Here is a 13,685-nt window from a genome sequence, read left to right on the forward strand (position 1 = left end):
ATTATCCAAAACATTATCCGGATTTCCAAAATCCAAATGAGTGGCTAGAAATGGAAAGGTGGGTCCCACCCCACCTCCCCTTTACCTTGTCCGATCGGCAGCGGCAGGGGTATAAACCCCTTGCCCTTGTCATTTTTCTTTTTTGTAAACAAGTATTTCAACATCCTTCTACTCTCTCCACATTATGATCTAAAAACCCAGATTTGTAGCAAGAAAAGCAAGGTAAAAATCGAGTTATTTACGTTTTCATCTTCTTTTCTTGAGTTTATTTGCAAGAAAATGAGGTTTCAAGTGAAAAAGGGTGAAAACCCGAGATGAAAACTGATTCTTGTATGATCAAGTGATGTATACGGGTTATACAAGGGATCTTGGTCCAAGAAAGGAGTTAAACGAACCAAAAACGAATTTTTACGGTTTAAATCTTTGTTTTTAAATCATAACCGAACCCATGAAAGAAATGGCTTGATTGTGGGTGTAACTTGCTTGGTGTGGTATTATTGTGCTTGTAGGTGTTGTATCTAGTTGTTAACAAAGGCTAGAAAGCAAGATCCTTGCGATTTGAAGCTAAAAACACAAGGTAGTTCGGTTTATTTTATGGTGTATGTGTTTTGGACAGATTGTGGTACATTTAGAGTTAGGCTACGAAATTTCACAGAGATGATCTACACATGAAAATATGAGATCTGTGAAAATTTGGTAATTTTTGGACAAAGGATGAATATTTGGTGAATTTAATGCTCGGTTTTGGCTAAAAATGGTGAAAAATATTTAAATATCATGATAAATTCTGGAAAATTCCAGATAAGCTTTTTATAACATGTAAAAGTCACACACAAAATTTTAGGTCAGTTGGAGAAGTCTAAGTAGGATTTCGGTTAAACGAGTTCTAGGGTTTTCTAGCTCGGTTTTAGTGAAAATGGCATGTAAAAAGAGATTTTGGTTCTGGAAAAATTACAGGTGACTATGTGGATGGCAGGGGTCATCCAGGAAAAACTTGGGATTTTTCTAAGGTCGTTTGGTATTTACGACATATTTAGTGTTTAAATGGTGTTTAAAAATAGATAAATAAATTTTAAATATAAAAATTAATTCTGGAAATATTTTTATAAAATTCCCCACTGTCAAAAAGTGATTTGTGCAAAATTTCAAGATCCGAGATTAAACGGATAATTATTTGTGAAAAACAAACTTTTAAAGTTTAAAACGCGTAAACCGGTAAAGTTCGCCTAAATGAGCTGACTGGTGTATAAAAACCCTAAAAATGAACTATTTTCATATAACTGAGTTAAACAGGTAAAAATAAATCATCCGAAAATAATTCGGATGATTTGGGTAATTTTATCCGATTTAACAGTTTCCGGTGCACTAAAGACGGAAACGGGTCCCGCGGCCAATCGGGGCGTCTAAACCGAGCTCTAATTTCACAAATTTAATTAAATTATCAGTCAACAACTATTTTGGGGTCGTGTGTGACCAAACTCATTTTTGAAACGTAAAAACGGATAACCGTGCTAGGCACGCAAAACGGGGAAAACGAACTAATAGTAATTTTAACTATTGAACTCTAAACGATATCACAATCTGAGTCCGGAGAAGTGTTTCTGGGTTAACATTGCCCCCGGAACGGGTACAGTACTGGGTTAACAGTGTCCCCAGATGTACCGGTTAACACGGTTAAAGTTATATTAATAGTGATTGTATAGTAACGAACTTAGGGATCGTATTACAGATCCGGACTAGTAGCTCACGTACTGTGTTACCTGCTTGCTTGCGATAAGGTGAGTTTCACGAGCCCCTTTTTCTGAATTGTTTTTAAATATTTTCTCGGGGCAGGAAGCATGTTATTATCAAAATGTTTAAGTACATACTGAACGCATGGATTTGCGTGTATTTATATATATTTTATTGTACGGGAATCGTACGGAAATGTACTAAGATGGTAATTGTCTGAGTTGCTAACATTGTAAGGCCCCGTAACACGAGTGATTAGCTAAAAGCCGGTAGAGTGTGAATAGTACTATTGGTCTGACAAACCCAACTGGTCCGGCATGGATTTGCTGATGTTTCCCAGCCAGTTGCACATGTCTATTTTGTTGTTATTTATTTTGCTATGTAATGTTAGGCATAGCGGTTTGGGGCAGGTTCGTGGGCGGAGTATGCCACGGGGTTGTATGTGGATAGTCAGAGGTTTCACTTGTGGGCTCAACATAATTACATCGTTAATATATGATTATTATAATGACTTGTCGCTGTTTATTTAAATTAGTGAAACTCACCAACTATTCGTAGTTGACCCGTTTTTTTTAGTAGAAATCTCTACTCGTTTAAGAACATCACACAAAACATCCCTAACCAAATCATGTTTGTACTTAAAGCCAGACAATTCTTTGCAATGCACCGCATGGTCTCCAAAAGAATCCAAACAGATCTTGCGACAAATTGGGCAAGGCTCATCAGTCGGGAACATAGGTATCATTAACCGGTACTTAAGGATAGCCCGATACTCCAAACCCGACATATGTTGCCCCAATCCTTCAATGGGGATGGCCTTTAGAAAATCCTAAGCTCGAGGAGCCCGAAGGCATTCAAACACCTCCTTTTGGCAAGGGGATTATTAAACTTTGGACGATTCCACTAAATAAGGCATTTGCCACAACATGTTGGGCCTTGGGGGGGGGGGGGCGTGTCCTTATTAGAGAACCCGCTAAGATCAAAATCTGGAAGTGAAGTACGTAAACGATCCATTGCACACCCATAATCAGAGTCCAACCCATAAATATCACAACCCCGAAGAATATGGTCTTGCAAACACCACGATTGTGCTCTGGAAGCCACAAAAGCATATGTAGATACATCCTTGGCCGAACATAGACCCAACCCCCCAAAACGGGTCGGAAGTGACGACAACCTCCATTGGAGATCCCCGAAGAACGGACCCCCACAAACCACGATGTCCTCAATCGCCCTTCGAAGGCCATTGTCAAATATAGAAACAGCTTCCCCCACATACATAGGTTGGCACGTTCTCAAACCAAACAAAAGCTTTGCGACTCCCATACATGAGCGAAGCAAAAGAAGCTCGCATTGAGGATCCCGAAGTCTTGGGAGACAGCTCATCAGTCGCACAGCGCTAGATGCTCTTTCCATAGCCAAACTGCTAATAAACCCCGCATCCCGGCTTACAGCACCACCAAGGAGTTTCACACCAAGCACCGGCCTTCCAATCCCGCAAGGGAACAACCCATCCTGCACCTTCACCCCATTGCATGTAGGCCAAAATAACCCTGTTTTCTTAACATTTAATTCAAGACCCAAACGAGGCCCCTCGGACCTGATAATATCAAATTCATTGGCCACCGCTCTATCGTTCAAGTACCAAGTATGAAAGAGAAGCTTGCATCGATCTCTGATATGGTGAACAAGTGGGTGCAAAACTAAGGCAAAAAGAAGAGGCCCAAGAGGGCCCCCTGTTAAACCCCAGTGGTGATTTTAATGTAAGTATCACCCATATATATGATTGAGCAGAAGTGAATTCCATGAAAGGGTTTGCAATCCAGGAGCATTTGGGATCTATCTAAAAGTTTTGGTCAACAGAAATTAACATATGTACTTTGCTTCTTGACTTGATAATATAGAGGAGAAAAATAATTTAAATTAAATATCTTTGTGGGCATAGATAAATTGAGTGATAGTGAGTGAGAGACCCAGGGAGAAAAGAAAAAAATGACGTCATTAAAGTCAAACGTATTTTAATTTATGTATTATTATAAAGTACCTGAGTTGTGGTGGGTCCACTAAACATGCTATTATATAGGTCATTTCATATTTTTGTTAAAAAACATTAAGTAAAGGTATTTTAATATGAAAAAAAAAAGAAAAAGAAAAAAAAAAGTGCAAGGACTTCTATAAGCAAAGGTAAACAGTTGGTTGGTTTTTTTAGGGTATTCCCCTGTAATCTTTTAGTTAACTTATATAGGTGGTAGGGAAGATGCACAGACACATCTAAATAGTTTTTTTTTAGTTTTTTTGATAACGACTTGTCTTGTCTATAAATACAAATTAAGTTGTTTAAACTAAAATCCACAATTAGGTGTTTAATCATGATAAGTTGGATGTCCATAGATTATTTCGAGTTGAAGTTGTCACTTGGTTGTAATTTGTGTTGAAAAAATCACACTTGTAAAGCTAAATTGGGCAACAAGTAATTAATTGTGAGCTTTCTTTGTTAAGCTTTAACCAGTCATACACTAAATGTCATTATTAAGGATACATATTAAATATTCTGTCCATCAATTAGTAGGAACCATTAGACCAAGCCACTGAACATTCCTAACAATAACACCGATTCTTTTGACCTTCTGAGACAATTGAATAATTGCAATATTTACATCATAGTATAGAATATCACTCAAAAGCAGTTTTGAACTGTGGAACTAGCATGATACAACACCACCATCACCAACATGGTTAATTTTATTGAATGTTCTCGTTCGTCAAGACATGGCTATGTTGAACCGACATTCCCTTACACCAAAAGTATTTATGTTAATAGGATACTGTTATCAAACAGATATGATTGGGTTTAATACATGCTTGAGGTATTATTACACTATTTCTATATAAAGAAGAGGGTACTTGAAGCTTTGCTTTATTTGTCATCATTTTGTTTCCAACTACCTTAGTGAAAAGTTTACACATTTGTAAACAATTTGGGTGATCAATAATTTGGCATTTTGGCCTCATAAATGAAAACAGTCATAATTGAGTTGCAGTGACCTTTTTTATGGTTTTAACTATAATTTATTTATTTTAAATAAGAAACTTATATATGTACACTTTACCTATTGTTTGAATGTATAGTGATTATAACCACATAATCCACTCTTTATATTTCTACTATCAAGCATTACACTTGTATGTTTATTTAACTAAAATGTTATTTTGTATTAAACACATCCACTTAAAAAGTATTTTATCAATTATTATATACTTATCCCATGCTTGTTGAGTAAACCAAAGCTTCAAGATTCCATTTGAGACTATTTGTTTGTGCATGTCTATTCTAACAACCAAGATGCACAAATTGCAATATAAATATAACAAATACATCTTACATATGCTCTACAGTCTACAAACCAAGAAAACTTAACATGTAAATTGAACCATAACGAAATCATCTACAAAACCGATCGGGCATCACTTACCCTCTGATAATGAAAAGGGGACCCGACTTTCTTCTTCATGCGATGATAGATAAGATTCAATATTCATCCAAATAAGTGTAAAGCGTGTCATCTTTCTTGGACTTGCGCCTACTTAGCAATGCCTTGAGTAAACGTTTACTTTTACTTGGTATCTGATTCTGATCGCTCTCTTTATATCTATCTCTATCACTAATAATACGCATCGAAACTGATTTTGGAGACTCCGACAACTACACAAAACCAACCGTTACATTCAAAAGATTACTACTTTCCAATTTCAAAATTAGTAGCATTACTTAAGTTTTCAACTAGTAACTCATAACTACCAAAAACTAACTATGATCTAGACTAATGAAACCGATTAAATTATTTTATTATACAAAGTATACCCGAATCCATTTGAGTGTTGACTGTTGAGTTTAGAATGTTTGACCAAAGTATTAGACTTACCTTTTGCTGTACTGAATTAGGCGTCACGGGCCTACGGGAATTGGGCGTTGTTGGCCTTGAATTTGCTCGCGAATTGGGCGTTGTGGGCCTAGACAGAGATCCAATACGCAGCAGAGAGAATCTTCGTGGTGAAACCGATCTCTTTTCTGATTCATCATCCAAATAATATCAGCTATGTATTCATCAGTAAAAGGGCATTTGAATTTTCTTTAGAAACCAATTAAATATAATAAGCTTTTAATACTTAGATAAAACATATTCCAATTCTGTTATTCATTCTATTATGATAATTCTTAATAATGAAAGCATTCATACCTAAATCTTTTCTGGTCACTGCGCCTGTAAAGGCGAACGATCCAGGTTGGTGGGACCCTCGTGGAGACGGTGACAGGGACCGCCCTTTTCTACATTTTTTTTTTAAATATTAAAAATAAGTTGAATCTTGAATACAATAAACAAATGAAAGAAAAACAAATATATACCTAAATGAAGATGGAGGTATTTCTTTGATTGTAGCCCGAACAGCTAGACATCAACAACCAAAAACAGAGAAAATAAACACATTTTGACGTATTTAATTAATTTATAAAACCAAATTATTTATTTACCATTCTTAAATTCATGCCAATCATCTTCATCATCCAAACTGCACCCTTGGTACTTTGATTTAGTCCTAATCCCACCTTGCACAGTCTCTCCAACTGAAGTGTTTATTCAACAATAATTAATTAATTACCACGTTTCATAACCATAAAAAAAGATAAAAAAACCAATGTTAATTACCTGGAAAAATGTATCTTTTATGGTACTTGGGAACATTAATTAACGAAGACTGCTGTGCAAGACCTTCGTGATCAAAACACCCTTGACATATACTAAGTCTCTGAAACACAAATAATCTTGTAAATACTTTAAAACAACAATCCAAATGCCACGCGCACTTAGATAATAATGGAATTGTATGTTTCTACCACACCTGTTGAATACATGACACGCGATGCTCGGTTTGGGATACTTCATAAACTTTTTCGCCTAACAAGTCATTAACTTTACTGGACACTGCTCCTAAATGGTCAACTGTGTTGACCAGAGCTTTGATGGCATAGTCTTTTAATGTATCAACCACTCTGCAGTAATAACAAAGATGTAATTACAAGTACAAACCAAATAATTACTTTCTTTAACTAAATACTTACAGTTGTTTTTGGTCATCATTAGTGTAGGATAATCAAAATATTCAGCAGCTGCATACAATTTTTTTCTCAGATTCTTCAAATCCTGTAACACAATTAATCATATAATTAATCTTATGATAACTCGATAAAAATGATATGATGACATTGCCTTGAGACTGTCAGAAAATAATAAGCTTTGCTGCATCGCTATCTCATCGAAGTTGGCTGGTTCGCGTGGGACCGTCAACGCATCAGATGAGGTTAGTGTCTCCATTCCCTAAAACAATACAAAATACTGAGTTTTCAAATTTCAAACCAAATACACAAATTTAAAAAAGTTGAAAAACCAACATCTGATGTTGGTTAAGGTTCCTAGTGGCCATTTTCCAGTTTCTAGTTAATAATACACTATTTTAAAGATTTGGTTGATAACAGATAAAGAATTGAACCATTTCAAGCAAAAACTCGAATTTTTTATCAAACTAGTGTATTTGGACGCTACAAGATAATGAATTACCTTTTTACTTTGTTATTACTTTTTTTCTTCTTTACTCAATTAACTCACATATTTAAGTTATCAATTAACCGAACACGTTGTATTTTTAGATATTAAATTTCATTGGTATCTGCTACAGCTCGGGTTTAATGCCGCGATTTTGACGTTACATAATTAAAAATAACAAAATGAACGCTTTCGGTATCTATTTATACTACTTAGACTATATTTTTAAATTACCGTTTTTCGTTTTCTATAGCGAGTACATTGAAACCGACAAAACTTTACTTAGGTAGCATCACACAAATTTAATCTCGCTACTTTATAATAAAGAAGTTTACACAAACAGTTCGTCTAAATATGACTACTAACAAATTACAAATTACGTCTCTTTCGTTATCGGCTGAATCAGGTAAATACAAAATTAGCATGCGTTTAGGACTGCATCATTTATAACAATTAAAAATAACATGTGTCACAAGACTCAATAATTTATGTATTTGTAGTGATTTCGGCATCTTACATAACTAACATTTTGATTTTTAAATTTTAAAAAGACCATGTGTAGTCATAAGGTCCATCTCTGGGCGTTATGCGTCACGTGGCGCCCAGTCAGAGTTATGGTTTTAAAAAAACAGGGTGTAGTCATAACTTTCCACCCATGGGTGTAATGCGTCATGTGGTGCCCACTCACTTTTACAATTTTTTGTTTTTTTTTTAAATTTTTTATTAAGAATAATCAAATAACAATAATATTTTATTAAATAAATAATACATTAAAATAAAAAAAACTAGTCATCTCCATCGTCTTCACCTTCGTCGTCTTCATCGTCTTCTACCTCGTCGTCACCGTCGTCGTCTTCATCATCGTCTTCATTGTTGCTCTCGTTTTGATTCTCATTTTCACCAGGAAAACACCGTTTCATCCAAAAATGTTTGACCAAATCCCCCTTTAGTGCGTTATGTATCTCTCTTGACCACACGAAATTCGCCGATTCATCCAAAAATGTTTGACCAAATCCCCCTTTAGTGCGTTATGTATCTCTCTTGACCACACGAAATTCGATTTTTCGAGTCTTTGCTCCATACTTGTTGGAGTTCGTGGTGGATCCGAGTCCGGTATGAAAGTTGGACATATTGTTCTTCCCTCGTCCTCGATGATCATGTTATGCATTATGATATACGCATACATAGCACATTTCATTCTTTCTAAAGACCATATACGACAAGGATTTTTAACTAAATGCCAACGTTGTTGAAGAACCCCAAAACACCTCTCGATATCCTTTCTCGCAGACTCTTGTACTTTCTTAAAATACTGTCTTTTTTCATCCAACGGGTCTCTGAATGTTTTCACGATAACCACATACTCTGGATATATTCAATCACCCAGATAGTACCCATGATGGTAGAAGTTATCGTTAGCCCAAAATGAAGCGACGGGAATGGTCTCAGATATGTAACTCTTTATCACAAGCGACTGTTCTAAGATGGTTATGACATTGTTGGAACCGGGAACACCAAAGAATGCCGACCAAATCCAAAGGTCGTATGAAGCAATCGCTTGAAGGCTGATCGTTGGTCCCTTTTGGTCACCTCGTCTGTATTGACCTCGCCATGCAGTTGGACAATTAGCCCATTCCCCATGCATGCAATCTACACTCCCTATCATGTCGGGTAAACCATGCACCCTTGTATGGGCCTCGTAAAGACGTTGTAGATCGTTCCAGTTGGGCTCTCTTAGATAATGCGGTCCATATAGTTTCAATATTCCTATATTTTACACAACTTTTATAAAATAATTGATTAATGTAAACAAGTGATATAATTATTTAAAAAAAAATGAAACGTACCGTAACAAAAATACTCAAAGGTGTCCCGAGTTGTTTTATCGGCCATCTTTAAAACTCGTCGTTGATGTCGACCGTGTTTCTGTAGGCGAGCACGCGTACGACTGACGTAACCTTTTGAATAGCCATGAATCCTAGCATCCCTCGACCGTTCGAATTTTGTTTAAAGTAATCAAACTCACGCTCCAAATCATTGGTGATGCGCATAAATAAATTTTTAGACATCCGAAAGAGACGCCTAAAGGTCTTCGGATTCTTGTATCTCGGAGAGTCGTCGACGTAATCCGCCATCAACCGGTTGTTGGCTTCGATACGATCTCGTTCAATATATGCTGTTTTTGAAACGCGAGGGGGGGGGGGATGGAGGAGAGCTAACAGAATTCATATAAGTTGTCGCGAGCACAATCTCACTTGTAACCGCCTCTTACTTCGCGTCGTCTTCGGCTTGTCGGTCGGGCCCGAAAAACTGATTATATTTAGAAATAGGAGAATCCATTTATAGGAAAGTTGGTGTGAAGAAATATAGAGTAGAAAGAAAGATTTATAAATTTGGTGAGTTTTGATTGGGGATGAAGTTGATCAATATATATAATTTTTTTAAACGGTCATATGACCGTTGGGAAGAAGAATTTGTTTTTTTTAATTTCCGTGCCTTCACCTGCGTTATGTATTAAACGCTGAAAAAAAAACCAAAACGCCGGGGGGGGGGGGGGGCAGTGTGCCTCCGACGTTATCCTCCAAAAAGCCATACATAACGTTCGACTACGCTAGGCCTAATAAGTCCGTATGGATTATAAATGATTTGAGTAATAATTTAGTTATTGAATAATATAGTTTGGTTAATTGTAGAACTTGTATGTTGATGGATTCAAAGTTATTTTCAATTGATAAATCTAATAATATTATAGGTCAAATATCATATAAAGGATACTATGCAAAAACTAAAATATTATATATATATATATATATATATATATATATATATATATATAATCTTAAATATATAGTAACGACTCAATCTACTAAAATGTTTTATTTTGTAAATGAAAGTTTCTCATGCATTTGACCCGAATTTACGGGTATATGTCTCATCAAGCCCAGATAGCCCTTATACGGGTTATAACATTTTATTAAATTAATAATTAAACTCGCCAAATATTTGATATGAAAATCCAATAAAATAGGGATATACTAAAAAATAGATTTGATTTTTAAAAAAAATATATATCTACATATATATTTTAATAAAGTAAAATAAATATAGATACGTGTCACTTTTTGGTTAATCCTCACAATTTTGTTCTCTCAAAAACTAATATATGTCATATATAAATAATTATTCACTTTCCTTTTACACTCAATTTATATTAAATTGTTCGTTTTTCTTTAAACTCTATTTATATTATAACTATACAATTTTATAAAAATAAATATTTACATATTATATATATTATATGTTGTAAGAGTATATTTCATAACATGCTTGGTGAAATCCAAAAATCAACAACAAACCGTGTTTGTTAAAGATTAAAACGAATATAATTTTAAATGTTATCATTAACATATTAGGGTAAAGTTAGAATACAAAGGGAGACAAAAATGAGAAGTGTGAGAAGGATTTTTGACCACACAAAAAAACCCCTTAAAAATAAATTCAAAAAAACATAATAAAAAAATCATAACTCAAAATATAAATAAAAAACAAAAAAAAAAATAAAAAAACTAAAATGTTTCCGCCATCTTTCCCGTTCAAAACTTAAAAAAAAAATTGACGAAAAGACACAATGGTGTGATCAAAGACACAATGACGAAAATGAACAAAATACACAATTATAACTAAAAAATGACACAATAGATCACAAATTATTACACAATGCTGAACAAAATATAACACAATGTTGAGTAACATAACATAATATAAAGAAAAAACACAATGTCAAGGAAAAAAGACACAGTCAATGACGAAAATAAGCACAAAACACAATGATAAACAAAAAGACACAACATATATTTTCACTTACCATTGTGTGTTTTTTATGAGAACGAGAAAGACGGTGGAAACATTTTTGTGTTTTTGCTTTTTTTCGTTTTTTATTATATTTTGATTTATGATTTATTTATTTTTAATATTTTTGAGGGGTTTTTTGTGTGGATAGAAATCCTTCTCATCTTTCTCATTTTTGTTCCTCTTTATAGAATAATTTGACCCTAACATATTATACTATATATATTGTTGAAGACTGTAAATAAAAAAATAAAAACAAAAACTCTAATATGCTTTCATTTTATAAATTTTTAATAATTAAATTAAAAATATATTCTTAAAATTTTTGAAAATAGTCAAAAGATTCGGGATTTTGCATATTGAGTATTTTTCTCATCACTATTAAAATTTAAGAAAAAATAACCAACACTTCCGACATGCAACCTCCAAACCTATCAATGATTCTAACTTTTATCAAATTTGAAATATTTGTGTCAACGTTGACTTTTCCTTGAACAGTATTCATAATGTTGTATGTGAAGCATGCCATATATAATATGCTCAAGTGAAGCAAAACATTCACAAAATTGAAAGGGTTAACCTGTTATTTTTTGTTTTGTAATTATGGAAAGGTCGAGAAGCCCCCTTAAACTTATATAAATATTTTTCACGATTTAGCTAAAAACTATTATTATATGAGAAGTATTCTTCGAAATTTATACATAACAAAAAAATTTTCAATTATACAAATATGATACCGAGAATGAAATTACAATAGATGGAGTGTTCTTAGGTATGTTTTTGCAGGTGCGTTATTTTTTTTATTAAGTTTTTTTTCGAAAAAACTCATTTTGTGATTTAAATAAAATCAATTCATATATATAGATACAAGCATAGATGCAATACATATTTCCATATACATTATCTATTGATTTATTTTTAACTTTATTATTTAGATCATCCTGTGTGTTACACGGACTCTAAATCTAGTGTATATATAATTGATCATAACTTCTCTTGGTCTTCTTAAAAGATGAATATATTATACACACTGGGGATTGAACCCATTAACCACTAAATTCCCACCAAAACCACCTTACCAACCCACTAAAAAAATAAGAATGGTTCTTAGTTTGTTTTTGTGGTTAAATTAATTCGATTATCTATACACGTATAATCATAATTAAATCATAAAATTAGTTTTCAAAAACTCGTAACCCAACCATTAGTTTCTTGATTTCGGTTTGATTATTCGTTTTTATCTACTGTACACATACATCGTTTTCTCGTTTTTAGAGTGTCCAAAGACATCAATCGCGTTACAGGTTACCGTCTTAGGATTTGCCTCCTTCAAAATTTCATCTGCTTCATAGCCAACTAAGGGGGTGTTTGGGATTCCTTACCTTTACCTCCTTATAACTTATAACTTATAATAAGTTAAAACAAAGTATTTGGATTTCCTTATTATGTGAGAGGAAATTTTGATAACTTACACCTTTGTAACTTATGACTTCTCCTTATAAGTTATAAGGAGGTAAAAATAAGGAATCCCAAACACCCCATAAGTTTAAAGCACCATTGGCGATTAAGGTGGCATGACATTCCTTATAAACTAAGAACCCCTTTTAATCATGGTCGATGTCGGATTTGTCTAGGATTAACACAATGAGTCATCTTCTCTGTATGATTACGTTGACATTGATACTACGAATATCCATGAAATTTTTATATGAATTGTATGAACATCATGTTAATGAATGTTATATATGAAGCTCCACTTCTCCCTAGGATTGGCTTTGGGCCTTTCCTGAGCAGGTTAGAGCATTTCTAGCCCGTTTGATATAAATATGTGTGAGTTTTATAAATTATAGGTATGGCTATTGTTAGGGCACAGATAATATGTACTGAGGATATGTTATCCTTGAGACGCATCTGGATCAATTATCCTTGATAAGGGTTCCAGAGTTGAGCCAGGATCAGGGATGCTCAGTATTTATTGTTACTAATGATTGTTTCTCATGTGTAGGTTTATAATCCACAGGTCTAACGGTTGGAAGACCTAGTCTACCTATTACTTCGCTACTGGACTCATTCAGCACGTGGTCAAAGAGTTGGACGCAACTAGTGGGAGAGTGGCGCAAAGATAGGAGTAGCTGTTATTTTTCATTTTTGTTATTAATTGAGATAATGATAACATATAAGCAATACTCAGAATTCTCTATAGCAATTCACACACACATAGAAATCATTGTATTACTGATCATAATCTCCAATCTTGTAACACCCTTTTTTGATTAATAAATAGGTGATAGATGATTTGTCATCACCTGGGGTTTTTGTGCCGCCTATCAGAACAATATCAAGGGCTTTTCCTCGCAACAAATTACTGTGTTCTTGCCTTCATTCATTTCATAATAATTATTATCATTCAAGCACTAAACCTCACTTTACAAATTTGGTTACATTATCCTTGATTGATTTTCGACCAAAACAATTTGGTGCCCACCGTGGGGTAATTGGTGCTAT

At 34.1% G+C, this 13,685-nt stretch overlaps 1 protein-coding gene across 1 annotated transcript; it reads right to left on the minus strand.

The window, feature by feature from the left end:
- Positions 1-4,914: 4,914 nt before the first annotated feature.
- Positions 4,915-8,251, minus strand: LOC143550210 (protein ABIL2-like). Its single transcript, XM_077040906.1, has 11 exons — positions 8,118-8,251; positions 7,712-7,766; positions 6,999-7,106; positions 6,847-6,932; positions 6,631-6,781; positions 6,438-6,537; positions 6,263-6,355; positions 6,137-6,179; positions 5,970-6,058; positions 5,655-5,800; positions 4,915-5,434 (listed from the first exon to the last, which is right to left on the minus strand). The coding sequence occupies exons 1-11, from the start codon at positions 8,249-8,251 to the stop codon at positions 5,261-5,263; spliced, it is 1,179 nt and encodes a 392-aa protein (XP_076897021.1). The 3' UTR covers positions 4,915-5,260.
- Between the last annotated feature and the right edge of the window lie 5,434 nt (positions 8,252-13,685).

This window comes from Bidens hawaiensis, unplaced genomic scaffold, assembly GCF_021521415.1.
Source record: "Bidens hawaiensis isolate Kalapana, Puna unplaced genomic scaffold, B.hawaiensis_p1.1 tig00015956_1, whole genome shotgun sequence".
NCBI lineage: Eukaryota > Viridiplantae > Streptophyta > Magnoliopsida > Asterales > Asteraceae > Bidens > Bidens hawaiensis.